Source organism: Leptodactylus fuscus, chromosome 6, assembly GCF_031893055.1.
Source record: "Leptodactylus fuscus isolate aLepFus1 chromosome 6, aLepFus1.hap2, whole genome shotgun sequence".
In the NCBI taxonomy this organism is placed as follows: Eukaryota; Metazoa; Chordata; class Amphibia; order Anura; family Leptodactylidae; genus Leptodactylus; species Leptodactylus fuscus.
In genome coordinates this window covers 24,728,153-24,744,576 of record NC_134270.1, presented here as the reverse complement: position 1 = coordinate 24,744,576, position 16,424 = coordinate 24,728,153, and the positions used below count along the sequence as shown (strand labels likewise).

General features: G+C 43.1%; 2 protein-coding genes across 4 annotated transcripts in view; both read right to left on the bottom strand.

Moving 5' to 3' along the window:
* The window catches only part of INTS11 (integrator complex subunit 11), a 527,013-nt gene that overhangs the window by 321,144 nt on the left and 189,445 nt on the right, over window positions 1–16,424 (bottom strand). The gene's annotated exons all lie outside the window — the stretch shown is intronic.
* ACAP3 (ArfGAP with coiled-coil, ankyrin repeat and PH domains 3) overlaps window positions 5,262–16,424 on the bottom strand; it is a 118,511-nt gene continuing 107,348 nt past the window's right edge. Inside the window, exons 14-25 of one of the 3 annotated variants that reach the window (XM_075279594.1) lie at window positions 15,117–15,228; window positions 14,575–14,783; window positions 14,182–14,251; window positions 13,999–14,093; window positions 13,278–13,486; window positions 11,923–12,021; window positions 10,040–10,141; window positions 8,602–8,694; window positions 7,843–8,063; window positions 7,012–7,121; window positions 6,073–6,183; window positions 5,262–5,977 (exon numbers count right to left, since the gene is read on the bottom strand). In XM_075279594.1, the coding sequence (XP_075135695.1) occupies window positions 5,830–5,977; window positions 6,073–6,183; window positions 7,012–7,121; window positions 7,843–8,063; window positions 8,602–8,694; window positions 10,040–10,141; window positions 11,923–12,021; window positions 13,278–13,486; window positions 13,999–14,093; window positions 14,182–14,251; window positions 14,575–14,783; window positions 15,117–15,228 (1,579 nt within the window). In that variant the 3' untranslated portion in view covers window positions 5,262–5,829. Of the gene's footprint in view, window positions 5,978–6,072; window positions 6,184–7,011; window positions 7,122–7,842; window positions 8,064–8,601; window positions 8,704–10,039; window positions 10,142–11,922; window positions 12,022–13,277; window positions 13,487–13,998; window positions 14,094–14,181; window positions 14,252–14,574; window positions 14,784–15,116; window positions 15,229–16,424 lie in introns of all 3 variants that reach the window. The other 2 variants (XM_075279596.1, XM_075279597.1) reach the window with 2 other exon arrangements.

Here is a 16,424-nt window from a genome sequence, read left to right as displayed (position 1 = left end):
CTCCAATACTGGAAGGAGGAAAAGTGCACAAGTATAGCGTTGGATTTTTGTTCTTTCTATAAAATGTACAGCGTTGACCATACAATATGAACCCCAGGACTGTGTGTGGGGGAGGGGGCATCTTAGTGGGCTGCATTGTGGGTCTGAGGTGACGCTCAACCATTGAGGAGCACTAGTTATATTAGTGAAATATTACAAAATCTGACATGTTATTGAAATATCATTAACTCTTTATTTTCCTTTTTTGTTCTCCTATGATGTGTATTGTTTTGTGGTAGCTCTGCATACAGAATGTCTCCCCGGCACTACAGATAGATAGGTTGGGGTCACCTGATTGAAATGGTGTTTTTTTACGCTTGTGAATTGACGCCTATGATGTTTAGGTCACTATGGAAATTAGCTTTTTGGAGCAATAAGGGCAATGACACGTCATTGGAGCAATGGCCACGCCCGTCTTGCTTTAAAGAGCTCATTTGCATATTGACACAAAAAAACAAAAAAACCTTGGCAATGGAGGCAGCGAATCACAAGGGGAAAGCATTGATAGGGTAGTGTCACCGGAATCAGTCTGTCTGCAGGCGGGGATCTGGTGACAGACTAAGTCACAAAGCAGGCGAGAAACTGATGAATTGTGGACAGGACGTGTGTCTGGATTTAGCACTGGGAGCACTGAATAGGCCGACGGACTCAAAAGACCTTAAAGGTACCCGTACATATTATAGAGGTACCCATATATATTATAGAGGTACCCGTACATATTATAGAGGTACTCATATATATTATAAAGGTAATATCAAAAAAAAAGAAGGAACCAATATAGGAACTCACCGACCGATGCAAGGTGCACGACCTATTTCTTCTGGACTCGGAGAAGAAAAAAGGATCCAAATGTGAAAAGGAGAGTAAAGGTCCGCAGCTCTTGCTCGTAATAAAAAAGTATATTTTATTCCATTATTTTAAAATTTGGCAAAGAACACCATGACAAAAAAGTAAGAAAGAAAGAAAGTACAAAAAGTAAAAATAAAAACGTTAAATATCACATCTCTGGCTTGGCTGACGCGTTTCAAAACCGCAAGGGTTTCTTAATCATAGCCTGATGGTTGCCATAGGGATATGGCAACCATCAGGCTATGATTAAGAAACCCTTGCGGTTTTGAAACGCGTCAGCCAAGCCAGAGATGTGATATTTAACGTTTTTATTTTTACTTTTTGTACTTTCTTTCTTTCTTACTTTTTTGTCATGGTGTTCTTTGCCAAATTTTAAAATAATGGAATAAAATATACTTTTTTATTACGAGCAAGAGCTGCGGACCTTTACTCTCCTTTTCACATATTATAAAGGTACCCGTACATATTATAGAGGTACCCGTACATATTATAGAGGTACCCGTACATATTATAGAGGTACCCGTACATATTATAGAGGTACCCATATATATTATAGAGGTACCCGTACATATTATAGAGGTACCCGTATATATTATAGAGGTACCCGTACATATTATAGTGGTACCCGTACATATTATAGAGGTACCCATATATATTATAGAGGTACCCGTACATATTATAGAGGTACCCGTACATATTATAGAGGTACCCATATATATTATAGAGGTACCCGTACATATTATAGAGGTACCCGTACATATTATAGAGGTACCCATATGTATTATAGAGGTACCCATATATATTATAGAGGTACCCGTACATATTATAGAGGTACCCGTACATATTATAGAGGTACCCATATATATTATAGAGGTACCCATATGTATTATAAATGCACCCACATATTATAAAGGTACCCATATATTTTATAGAGTTACCCATATATATATATATTATAAATGCACATTATATATATCATAAAGGTACCCATGCATATTATAGAGGTGCCCATATATATTATAAATGTACCCATATATCATAATATCACCCATACATGTTATAGAGGTACCCATACATACATATTATAGAGGTAGCCATACATTTTACAGCAAAGTTAGCTGAACCTTCAACTTAGGGTGATGGACTGACCATCTTTTCCCCTGACAGATGTCGGACTTGTATGGCCCCCCCTGTCCTACCCCAGGGGTGTCTGATCTCAGATTACTGTCCTCACCTCTTTTAGAACAAATACATTCTAGAATAAACCAAGTCATAAAGAATGGCTACTAGCTAGCAGCTACTGAAGGTGAATGCTATGGAGGGTATATAGATGGGGTGTCCAGAGTTTATTTTTTTTTAATGGCCTAACCTTAGGATAGGTCATAAATAACTGATCAATGGGGCGGAGTCAGAAGCTGTTGGCTCCAGTCCTTGCATTTTGGCCATGTGTCTGTATTGCAGCTCAGCCCCACTGAAGTCTTTGGGAGCTGAATTGTAGTGACGGCACCCGGCCACTATACAGGGCATGGAGCCACTGCTTCTGGCTATGTGCTGTGTATTGTACGGGCATCGTAAGCATACCTATACAGCTGATCCGTCTGGGGGCATCATAAGCATTCCTGTACAGCTGATCTGTGTGGGGGCATCGTAACCATTCCTGTACAGCTGATCTGTGTGGGGGCTGGATGCCTGCCCTCCCTCTGATCAGAAATTTATGGCCTATTCTAAGTAGAAATAATACATAATAAATCCTGGACAACCCCTTTAAGCCTTAATAAGCATATGAGGCCCAGAGCCTATTCAGAACACCCATGTGCACTCCCAGTACTAAATTGGACACACAATACAGATAATACCGCCTGCTTGTTGGTGGCTTCCAGGTAGCGAAAAATGTTTAAACCACAAAAAAGCGAAATGTAGTTCTGATATATTCCCATATATAGCCAATGATCCTCAGAGGTAGAGCGCCACTTTAGTCACTACGTCTGACCTGCAGGGGTCTTAGTAAGGGGTAGACTGTAAACTCCTAGAAGGAATCCTAAGGAGGGTATAAAGTACGACACGGCCGTATAGTTGGAGTTCCCATGAAGTTAGCACCTATTATGACGTCACATAGAGTGAATCTTGCTGGTTGGTCGGAGTTGAAGCCGGCGGGCTCCTGTCTGGCGGTGCTTTCTGGTGTTGGCATACAGGCCAAGGAACGTTACCATCCCTCTGTTCAGAAGCTTGAGATGTAACACAACAGCCGTCCACCCCCCTTCAAGATGATCGATTCCTTCTACAGTGTTAATTTCGATCATCGGGAACTTCCCCATTACATGTTACAGGCCTTTGGAGACAAGAAGTAATATGGCTGCCGTTTCCACGTATTTCGTTATTTGGCGAGTGAATGAGCGGGTATTATTGCATGTTCTCTAGTGAGCAATACAACTAGGTAAGCAATCATACAAGATGGAGGTTTATTTCTGTGCTTTTCTGAGAGGGTGTTAGAAAAGGTCAGGCACCCGAAAAAGACAGAGTGGCCCTAAGGTGCATAGCCTAGACTTTTCCAGGGCTTGAGAGGTCAGGCGGGAAATACAATGGGGTACAGGCCCAAACTCAAACAGGATTGATGGGTTATGAAGAATCACTGGATGTAGGGAGCCCTAAGCAGATATAAGTGGGGGCACGAAGTCAAGTGAAGGTTAATACCCAAATATATAACAGTCCTCTCTAGGTCCCCGATGTCCTGATCTTTATACAATGGAATTGCATAGCACTAGAGGCGACATAGGAATACACGTGGGAAGCCTATGGTAACCAATCCTTAATTGGAAACCAAGGAGTCTCCGAATTCACCAATTCTACCGGTCCAGAGGGCAGAGTCCCCCACTAGGTGACAAGGCAGGGCTCACATAGCAATATAGGCCTTTATAAATTAATTTAGTGCACTTTATACCACATGGGGGGGCAGGACACGCTACATTTAACCTCTTCACTGCTAGTGTGGGGCAACATGTAACTTCACGAGAACCACGATAAGAAAGGAGAGGTACAGAAGAAGTAGTGGACAGATAAAGACACATAGGAGGCTGCCATACAAGTGGTGCAGGAGAATAGGATGGGCGAATGGTAATAGAGACGTAAAATATAGCAGGGTTGTGGAGTAGGAGTCAGGTGGAGTCATAAAGAAGTTACTGACTCCAGCTTCCAAATAACATGACTAGTTCTATTTAGGTTCTGGGGATAATATCACTCCTTAAGGAGAGACAACCTTCTCAGGCGTATGGAGTCTTAGGGCTAGTTTAGACGGGAACAGAGGAGGTGGATTATGGCGCGGAATCCACGCCATAATCCGCCCCCTCACAATGGTGGTCTATGGAGACCGCTAGCGAGCTGCCCTTTCTTCAGGCGTTCGCCTCGCAGCAGCACCCTCCGGAGTCGGCCCATTATTTGAGCCTACTCCGGAGGGAGAAGCTGTGACTGTCCGAAGCCGCGACAGTCGTATTTTGGCCTGAGAGTGACGTGGCTCCCTGCGTCACTCTCGGTGCCAAAATCCGCCTTTACGCTCCCCGTGTGAACTAACCCTTACAAAAACCTTTTTAGCTCCACTGGGGGGGATTATGGGAAAAATATGCAAATCTGTTTTCCGAGATGTAAATAGGAAAATAGTGCCTCTGCTTGCTGCCCTCTAGGGGCAACCCCCTTAAACATCATGCCTGACTATTTCAACTAGCCTTTGATGTGGGGATTAGCCAAATCGATATCCCAGCAGTTATATTTAATTATACAATTAATAATACTGCATAATTAATTATATGCATAGTTTGTTACACATTTACTAGCTTTACTTCTTGTGTCTGACCATGGCTGTAGTCGGATTCAGAGGTTTGGCTCACCGACTCCACAACCCTGGTACAAAGAGAGCAACTGCAGAAGGAAAATAAATAGCGAGTGGTAAATGCAATGCAAAAGTGCATAGTAAAAGCCAATTACCTCTAACGGAGACCGGAGAGACGTCCAGACACCCAACAAGACACAGTCATAGGGACAAGCACCCATTCATGATATAAGATTTGTGCTCTATAATTTTAGGATATATACAAGGGATTTTTCAGAGAGGAATGACCAAGCTCATATATTAATGGTTCACAAATGTCCCCTGTATCTCTCTCTTTCCTATATACTCTCTGGCAGTGAAGACGTTAAGACAAAGCACAAGACAACTAGGATCGGGAGGCCGCAAGTGTTATTAGATATAAGCACCAGGAAATCGACAACCTCGAAATAGGGAAAGTGCTTTATATGGGGGGGGTCTCTAAGGATACCCCACGCAGCATTACAGCAAATTGCTCTACACCCCACCACTCCCCACCCTTCATTCACAAAAGCTGAAAGTTGTTATGACAGAGCAGACAAGAACCCTACTAAGCTAGGCAGCGGGCGCACACAAGGTCCCTGAATGTAGAAGTACCTTCCACTGGCTCAGCCGGGTCCCTTTAACATTATCCCTAAATAAATAAATAGTCAGGCACTAAAGAGGCAGAAGAGTCGCTGGGTCTCCCCCGGACTCGCAGGGTCTCCCCCGGACTCGCAGGGTCTCCCCCGGACTCCGTCATCTCAGTGTCTGTTCTGATCTTGACAACATAAAAGTCTAAAAGAATCACAGTTTGTAAAAGTGCTAAACAGTACATAAAATATGAATACATCAGCTTTCCTTTGCTCTTGGCAGTGTTAAGGACAAAAACAGTAATAAGATTGGTCCAAACCCTTCCAAAAAAAAAAAAAAGAGACAATTTTGGTTTAGTTGTGCCCCTGGTCCACAAGTGATCTCTGTCCCTCCCCTGATGCCAGAAGACAATCCCCATGCAGGTTTCCAAAAAAAGGTTGCCAAGAGCAGCTAGTGGAAAAAGTTCAAAAAGTAGGGATCAGCTGTGCCCCCCCTGGAGGGACTTTGTCTGACTAACACTCATCTATATTAAGGCAGATGAATTCCTGGATGCACTTCCTGTACTGCTGTTCTGTTGGACTGTTGCTGGGATATTGACCTGGTTGTCCGAATGGCCCCTCTGCTTCTCTCATCTCTTCGTTCATCCGGGCTAGTCGTAGCCTGCGGCATATGGAATGAGAGGGGGGGGGGTGAGTACAGGACGTGATCTGCACATAGGTAAACAGACGGCTATAACACGAAGGGAAAAAACTCACAAAGTGACGATATCTGCATTCGCTGCCTGCACGGAAATACTGAGAGGGTCTTGACCGTCGTCATCTACTGCGTGTTGGTTGGCCCCTCGTTTCAAGAACAAACAAACCTGACTGGTAGAGAGATCAGTTTATCAAAAACAGACGCACGAAAAACTGCAAAAACATTAAAGGGATCCTATCACTGGATACCCTTTTTTCTAACATGTAGGAGTAGCCTTAAGAAAGGCTATTCTTCTCCTACCTTTAGAAGTCTTCTCCGCGCCGCCGTTCCATAGATATCCTGGTTTTCTTCTGTATGCTAATGAGTTCTCTCGCAGCAATGGGGGCGTCCCCAATGCTGCGAGAGAATTCTCCGACACCTCTATCTTCTTCTGGAACGCCCTCTTCCTGTGTCTTCTTCCGTCCTGGGTTTCAATCTTCTAGGCATGCGCAGTCGGCTCTGTCATTGTGCCTCAGGCAAAGCCTACTGTTCATGCCCCACGGCCACCAGAAAATAACCGCTTACACCAGTTTACTGCGTAAACGGCCATTTTCTTGTGGCCATGTGTATGCACATCCAGCTCTGCCCGAGAGCCGACTGCACATGTCTAGAAGATTGAAACCCAGGATGGAAGAAGACACAGGGAGAGGCCGTTCCTGAAGAAGATGGAGGCAGCGCTGGAGAGTTCTCTCACAGCATTGGGGATGCCCCCTGTGCTGTTTGAACACTGAGGACCGCCCCCAGTGCTGCAAGAGAACTCATTTGCATAGCAAAGAAAACCCGGATTTATACCGAACGGCGGCGCAGAGAAGACATCTAAAGGTAGGAGAAGAATAGCCTTTCTTAAGGCTATTCCTACATGTTAGTCAGAAAAAAAGGGTATCTAATCATAGGATCCCTTTATATACTGCACATATAGCCTGAAATCCATATTTTTGGCATTTGGGCCTAATACTCACCCAGTGTGCCCTAGATACGTTGCATGATGTATGGGTGCCCGTCCTCTCATATCAGTCTGGTTTACATCTGCCCCATTCTGTAGCAGGAACTCGCAAGCTATTAAAGAGCCCTAGAAAGAAGGCAAAAGATTATTATAGATCAAATTAGAGACGACCTGACAGTCTGTGCCACTGAAACCATTATTCTTCACATTAAATGATTTAGAAATGTTTCTTATCATTGCATTTTTGCCTTTCCTCAGTTACTCCTACTGGAAATTTATGAATACAGTGTTACCAGTTGGGGGTGTCCTGATACAATGTAACACTGTCCAGGAAGTGCTGACATTGTCAGTTTTTCAGGGACACATCCCTTTGACAAGGTGAATGGTAATACCTAAGAAATCTACCTCCCATTCATGTCAATGGGAAGTAGACACTTTTTGCCACTAGCTGAAAAAAAACAGGTAGCAGAAAAAAAATAAAATAAATACCTGCCAGATTTTTTTCCGCTTTCCTTGATGGGTCTGCTTGGCCGCAAACTACACCACCATGTGAACTTAGCCTAATAGAAGGAGATACCTTATTCCTTATAATACACATCTAAGCCACATTAGATCATAGATCTCTGAAACTATTGGGACTTCTTTTGGGAATTAACTGGCTTGAAACTGTCCAACAGGATCAATGGGCTGTCTGGTGATACATGGATCAGCCGGGTCCTCCAAGGGGAGAGACACTCTTTACAGGTGCACTTTGCCTGACCCGGCCCCGTCCTACATAATAAGGACAGAGGTTGCCATTCTAAAAAAGTATATACTGAAAGAAATAATGGAAAGCATTGCTTCATACCCCTATTACAGCCTGAATGAGAGGCGTCTTGCTCTCATCTTCATCGTTCACCCAGTTGACATTAGCCCCATTGGCGAGCGCTTCGGCCATGATTGGCAGGTTCCTTGCTCGGGACGCTTTGTACATCAATAGTCCTGGGTGAAGCTCTCGCAGGTCCTCTGGGTCTGAAGGTTCCTGTTCGGTCTCGGCCTCTCCACTAGACTCTTCTGAGACCTCACATTCTAAAGCCACACGATAAAAGGGAAAGAAATAAGTTTTACTTAATACAATTGTGGGAGTGACACAATTTGACCAGGGAGTAGCAAGCAAAGAAGAATCTTGTACTGAAATTTATAGGGATTTCCCGGACTTAAAGTATTGATGTCTATCCTAAGGATAGGTCATGTATACCAGAATGGTGGGGGACTGATATCAGACACCCCCACCAATAAGCTGTTCTCAGCAGCTGATACAAGAGAATGGAGCAGGAAGCAGACAGCGCTGTTCTCTGTGTAGTGGCCAAAGCAAGTAACTGCAGCTTAGCTCTCACTCAAGCAAATAGGAGCTAAACTGCAATAACCTGTTTTAGCCACTACACAGAGAACAGAGCTGTCGCCTTCCTGCACCATTGTGTGTATCAAATGCTGAGAACAGCTGATCAGTGGGGGGCCCAGGTATCCAACCCCCACTGATTTAATATGGAAAACCTCTACAATATTTTCAGCCCAAAAACCTATTTAACTGTTAGTGATTTTTTTTTTTCATGTGCCATGTTCTCACCTTCCTCTGTGACACTGTCTACCACTGAGCCAAACACTAGGACATCATTGCTTCCATCTGTGCTGCCCCCCAGACCACTGTCACTGCTCAGACCTGCGGGGCCAACAAAAAGAAAGCCAAAAACACGTTAAAATGAAGCAGAAAACATAAATCATCATCCAATTATCCATTAATAGTAAATCCAAACATGGCGGCCCAGATGAAGGCGTTAAGGGGCAACATGATTTTGCCGTTTTACTCTCAAAACGGTGTAGTTACAACTGGTGGATCAGCGCTGCCACGTGTGCCCCTACCTACAAAGTCAATTTACCATTTTGTGATAGTACACCATTATAGGCTATAACAGAAAACAGCTAAAAAAATCCATCAAAGCTATATTATCCCACAACAACCCCATAAAGATCGGCAGCGGTCCGTGGTCCTGATCTTCAAGTACTTCAAATACAACCAACCTGATCTTTGCTTCTAAAGCTGGCCATACACAATAACATGCTGATTTGGACAATTCTGATGGGTTTGACCGCCCATCTAATATCTATGGGGCCTCTTGATTCTCCTATAATGGCTGATGTTGGAGAAATCAAGGGTCAAGAAGTTGGATTTCAATGGATCCTTTTGGTGTTGTGGGATAAGTTGCTGTCAGAAGAGTCAGACTGCGGCCCACTCCCTGTTCAGCAGACATACAGGCGCGTGTGTGGGGGATGTTAGCAAACCAACATTAGGCTAAAGTCTATGGAGTGATTAAGTGATCCATGGCTGACCCCATATACATATATACCAAATTGGCTAAAGTCATAGGATATAGGCAAGGCTGGGTATCAGTTTCCAGGTCCCTGGGCTATTTGTGCCAGGAGACCACAGTAGCCACGTGCTGTTTGTGAAGAAGCCACTGCTGAGGCCTGTGACTGGCTGCAGAGGTCCACTAGCACAAATGGGACGTTACTGGTGACATCAGCCGGGGACCTGTATAAGGAAGACCAGAGCTGCCGCCGCTGGACACTGGGGTGTGAGGAAAGCAGCAGCAAATAAATAATAGAAATAGGAGTCCGAACACCCCTTTAGTCTAATGTGTATGGGCACCTTTAGGGTCACTGTAGGCACCTCAGTCCTGAGTGGCATAATATGGCTACTTCTCTGATATGGGGCTCCCTATGTAGACCAATGTCTGTGACCAAGAAAATTACCTCCACAGGGAACAACTTGTATGATCGTCTTTGTTTAAGCCATTAAGTTGCTATAGGTACAAAATAGACATTGCTCCAATGAAAAATAGACATTTCCACGTTCCTTGACCAAGCTTAAGATGTTCTCGTGAGAATAACTACATGTTGTAACAAGGCTGACTGGATTACATTGTCCACCATGGGCCCTCCTGTAAAACCATTATAATAGCTCTTATATAGATAAATGTAGGTCTTTCTCTTGCCGCCGACCTTACCTCCATCCGGGAGGAACGGCATAGCGCTCCCACCGGGCTCAGCGCCACCGCCAGTCCATGGTGCAGCTGGCAGGGGGTGCTGCGCAGGAAGCTGGTTGGCACCTAAGAGGAAGGTGAGGGCAGAATCAATTTAGTAATACAATCTAGTGTCTCTAGAATCGACTAGCATGATGATGGAACTACTCATGCACTAATGACGTGAAAGATTTGCAAGGTACTTAAAATACCAAAACTAAAAGCAGATTCTAGAATTCATCATAATAGACTGGGATAGAAAGGGGTTTTCTGGCCTCAAAAGGATTTTTCACACTGATAACCAATGCACAGAAAAGGACATCAGTAGGTGATCTATGGGGGTCTGATACCAAGACCCCGCACAAATCAGCTGTTCTGCCAGCTTTCAGGTTACAGAAGTGGATGAAGAGCACGTGCAGGTTTTCCTATTCGAGTAATAGAAGTGGACAGCTGCATAGCAGGGGTGCCAGGGAAGGGCAGTGCTGCTCCTATTACTTAAAGGGGTAGTTCAGGCAAAAATGGACAACCCCTTTAACTTTTAAATCAGCTGGGGCAGTGGAAAAAAAATGCATAATCACCTGTCCCCGATGCTCCAGTGTCCTCCCAGCACATCCCAGTTCTCCTCTGGTAGCTTCTTCCAGAGTTCTGCTGAAGCCACTGATTGGCCTCATCAGTCACGTGACCTCTGTGGCCAATCAGCGGCCTCGGGAAGAGGACCTGTGATGTCAAAGCTAGTGACTCCGCATACCATTCGCTGATTGACCACAGCAGTCACATGATCACTGAGTCCAATCAGTGGAACTTTGAAAGAGACCCATCAGCAGCAGGACTGAAACGCGCCGGGGGGAGACACCAGAGCATTGGGGACAGGAGAATATGATTTTTTTTTTTCAATGCTCCTGTCTGAGCTAAAAGTTAAAAGGGGGGGGGGGGGTGCAACACGGTGACTCAGTGGTTAGCACTGCAGCCTTGCAGCACTGGAGTCCTGGGTTCAAATCCCACCAGGAACAACATCTGCAAGGAGTTTGTATGTTCTCCCCATGTTTGCATGGATTTCCTCCCATTCCACAAAGACATACTGATAGGAAAAAAAATTTACATTGTCATCCCTTTATGGGGGTCACAATCTACATAAAAAAGTTAAAAGGGTTGTTCATTTTTTTCCTGGACAACCTTTTTAAGAAGAAGAGCCTGCATACGCTCCCTGTCCGCTGTTGTAACCTGAAGTATAGCAGAACAGCCGATCTATGTGGCGTCCAGGTGTCGGACCCTGACAGATCACCTACTGGCTTATCCTGTGAATAGGTCACATAAAAAATCCTTATGGGGATGGAAAACTCCTTGAAATAAAACTGAAAAATAATGCAAGGTAAAATTTACTAGGATGAAGCTGGCACCTATTTTGTAGAATAAATGTAGGGGATACAGCTTTGAGCAAAGTGCATGCTACATATAAGGGGTCATGTATAAAACCTGCGGCGCTGCCCACAGCAATGGACAGGTGTAAGCAAGCACGGGCCGCTGTCTACTAGTAGCGCTGTGTAGCGCTGTGTAGCGCTGGGGTCGGAGCAATGCTGAGATGGCATCTATAGCAACTGAATGACGCTATCAACCATTTATTCTTCTCTATAGATGACGGTATGAGAAGATTTATAATATGTGCGCTGTTAAAACCTCTCCCCAGTTACGAGATGGATGAGTAACCCAGAACATTTCAGAAAACTCCTAAATCCCGAGCGCTTTTTATGATTTACTGCCGTAATATTCTATATGTAACATTTGGGAGAGGTTTTTGCTTCGTGCACATATTCAGTCAATAAATGGAGATGAATTTAGCAGATGGTGAAGTCGTAACAGTGAATACTTACTACGTGGCCCCGAGCCGGTGTCAAAGTAAGAGAAGAGGGAATCTAATTCATCCGGACAGAACAGCGAATCTCGACGGAATTTTCGCTCAAATTTTGCAGCTGTGAAGAGAGGCCAAAGAAGAAAAGTGGGCGAGGGCATAGTGTCCATGTCATAGAGGTAACGAAAAAAGATAGTCCTAGAGGTGCAGGGTACATATTGTAATAGGAAACCTATGAAGGAAGGCGCTTATGGACACCAGAGTGGACCTCAGATCCTGGAACTACAATGATGGGTCTACTTTACATGCCAGAAACCCCTGGCCTAAGTATTACCCCTGGACAATGTTTTAGGACAGGTCAATGAAAGTAATGACATGTTATTCCCTGGCTTATCATCTACATTGTATTATCCTGCTAATATTATATTATAGTATTATTATTATTATTTATTACTGTATTATTATTATTATATTAATTATTTTATTAATATTATATTTAATTTATTTTATTTAATTTTATTTATTTAATTTTATTTTAATTGTAATTTTATTTAGCTGAACGGATTAGGCTGCAATCTGCCACATACATAGATAGGAACCCCGATTAAAACATAGGCTACTTTTTATTCCCTAACATCACGACTGCTATGAACAAATTTAGTTTCACAGTACATTAAAGGACCTGTTATGACATCATCACAGGTCCTTGAGCCATTCTCTGATAGGATCATGCTAATGGGTGGGTGGAGCTATATAGGAGGAAACTGGACAGTGTGAAAGCTGCAGAAAATGGAGTCTCATGGAAGATCAGGAGAGTTCAGAACATGCAGGTTGTGTGTGGGCAAGAGAAGTATATTGGGTGTGGAGTTTCTGTGAGTACAACGGGGAATGTGGTGTTCAGCCTCTGATGGGGGAGGGGGTAGAACTGTGGCAAATTTCAGCAACATCCGTTCAGCCGTTTCTAATACAGAAGTAGCTCACACACTCACATAACCAAATCCCTGTAATCAAAATTGTCGGATGTAGCAGAGCTTAGGCAGCGCTGTAGCACAGCTCAGTAGGCTCTCCATATGCAGAGATGTACATACAACTGGTTATCCTGCGCATATGTAGCGATGTAGCAAAGCCAAGACGCGGGAGAAGGCATATCATCAACAACATCAATTATCTAAATATTAGCGGATCAGCGGCAAGAACAACATGCAGACAAAGTCACGGGCAGATGTTAGTTTTACATATTATATTATTATTTTATTGATTATCACATACATTGTAATATTTTAGGTTACTCTGTGTCTTGTTTTCACCTTACTCTCTATCTCTTTTATGAGAAGTGAAGAAATACAGACTTGTTTTCTTGGCTTGCACAGGACATACCTGAGGAGAGCATGGCTGGAGATGTGTTTCCACCATCGTGCCGGTACTTCCTCCGTGCAGAAGGTGCTTTGATGGAGCTGTTATTTCGCTGACATTTTTTCACGCTCCACCTCTGAGACTTGCGCTCATTTTCCACATCTACACTTCCCAGCCTCTTCAAGAATTTCTTCTCCACGTACTTGGCTTTTATCCAGGCTTCTTTGTCCTGTCTAACACCCCACAAGTCTTCAGTCATTAGAGGCAATGTCCAGCAATACACATGATATCACATAGTATAGTGATGGATTACCCGCTATCCGGGATTATTGAATGTATATGGAACTATAGTGTAAGGATATAGCGCTGGAATGAATACCTCTGATAATTGTAAATGTACTAATAGACAGTAAATGTTGGAGTTGTAAGGAGTTTGCACTGCAATTTAATTTCCATATGGAAAATCTAAGGAGTGAATAGATGAGACTTGGTAAGAATCTCACCTACAACACAATGCCGACACTATAATAACCTGAAAATATTCAATATGCAAGTCTGTCTGGATACTCAGCAAATACGTTATGTGTGTAGGTGACTTTGGGTAACACAAATGTAATGTCTATATTCACATCTACAGGACGTTATTGACCATTCAGATTCTCCTTAATATGCAGATAGAGAGCGCCACCTAGAGGCTTATAATGAATAGGATCACTGTCATAATACCTGCGCCGGTAATACCTACCGAGAACAACCTGGTGTTGGCTTTTTCAGGCCTAGCTGTTCACACTTTGCCTCGTAGATCTGGTTTATTGTGCTGTTTCCAAGCTCACACATCAACTAGTGAGAGAGAAAGAAATTATGTTAGGAAATTTGCAAATTGATCTAGAATTACTACTAAATAATGGAGTGTACCACACGGAGTTACCTTAAGCAGCTCTGGTTCCCAGGAGTCCAATGTAAGAGAACGTACTTTAGAACAGTGCACACCAAGACTCCTACAAGACATAAGGAGACACGTCAGAGTCTAAGTATGTGCTCACATGGTGCGGATAAGACTAACCTATATATGAATAAAGCGCATGTGGTTTTGATGCTGATTTTGGTGCAGTTTCTATAGGCAGATCATAAAATTAAAGATTAGGAAACTGCGTGAAAAATGGTTCAAGTAATTTTTTCACACTCAGTTTATTATAATTCATAGCTGGAATACCCCATAGATATGTCATACATATCCATGGCCAAAATATTCCAATGAACGTCATGGAACGACAACCTCCTCCATCTTCTGTACATGTATAACCAGAAACTAACAACATACCTGTGAATTCCTGAGCATTCGATGCAAAGTGTGATTCCTAAGTTGATGCTGGCCCACCGGGGGTCTGTCTGTCCACAATCACAGCACTGGTCATTGCCAGCAATGCTCTGCACCCGCTGCAATATGCTTTCTCCTTTGATGCTACGTTCCTTGGAGTCACTGGCAGAATCAATGCTACTAGTGGAAGGAGATGCTGTCCTGTCAAGCCTCTGAACAACAAAAAATAGCATAAAATACATAGGACATCATATATACACCAGAACAATATGTCATGTATAGAAGGGAACAGCACTGAAGCCAAGTGTGTCTAGTATAACATGTCTCAAATAACATGAATTATTTTATGAAAATGTAATTTTACACAATAACTTATTTAACTGGGGATTAGATGGTTCTCATTGTACATTTTGTGGTCTTTTGTGGCTTCCAAGGGTCCTTGTGTAGTGGCATCAGAGTGGGCCCCTTTATTCAGAGTGCAGACATAATGTGAAAAGATGCTGGTCTTGTCTAGAATACGTCCACAACGTGCCACAGATACAAACCTCTATATAGTAGTTATCTGGGGTTTCCCGGTATGCGGAGGCGATGCTGGCCTGCACAGCTTGGATCCAGGCTTGTCGTAGCTTCTCAGAGTCGGCTTGTAGCATGCAGCTCCTGGGAATATGAACAATGTGATCAATAATGTCAAACCAATTTTTGTACAAGTGAGCAGAAAATTGTAACGCCTGTTCTGCTGGTGTAGTATGCACAACTTGACACACACACATACATATATATATATATATATATATATATATATATATATTTATTAATAATAATTATATATATATATTAATAATAATAATAATAATAATAATAATAATAATTATATATATATATATATATACACACACACACATATACAGAGTTAGTAAGGTGGTGACTATTCTCACCACCACCACTAGGTGGTAAACTATTACCACCAATGGTGTTCCAGCTGACTGGTACACAACATTCTAAGTGTATGTAAGGTAGAAGAGTCGGAGTGTGATGACATTAGGCCATATTGCACCCGTCCCTCCAGATGGTTTCAATAAGTTTACAAAAGAATAAATGGCCATTAAGCTGTAAAGGTCCAGAAGTCCCAGAATGTTAGGCAGACGCCCCCAGAAGGATTCACTACTGACACTTAATGTGCACAAAAGCCAGGCGGCCCCTTAGGTGACATCTGTGTGCAGAGGTCTGGACGAGGGGTGCAGAGTATAAACCAGAACCATGTTTGGGGGATTGTGACCTTCTGTAAATCACCAATTCCTTTGCTCCTGCGGATGCCGACACTGCAGTATTCTAACAATTGTCTGTCTTTACAATATCCTATACCCTATACAAGACAAGGCTACTCATTAGCATAACAGAGAGTGTGAGCAAGGGAGGAGATGCCATAGAACAGATGTCATCTTCAGATCCCACCATATTCACATGACCGTTCTGTTTTTCATGAATATCAAATTGTATCAGTCCGTTTTTGGTCTTATTCACACAACACTGAAACAAGCCATGTGATGTGAGGTTTTTAAGACACTCATCACAGCTATAATAATAATAATAATAATACATTTTATTTATATAGCGCCAACATATTCCGCAGCGCTGTACAATTTATAGGGTTCAGATACAGACATACATAACAAAGAACGTCATTTCACACAATGGGACTGAGGGCCCTGCTCAAAAGAGCTTACAATCTATGAGGTAGAGGGGGTGACACAAGAGGTAGCAGGGGCGGCATTGCTTATACAGTGTTCAGACAATTTTGTGCATTAGGAATTGTGATAGGCTTGTCTGAAAAGATGCGTCTTTAGTTTGCGTTT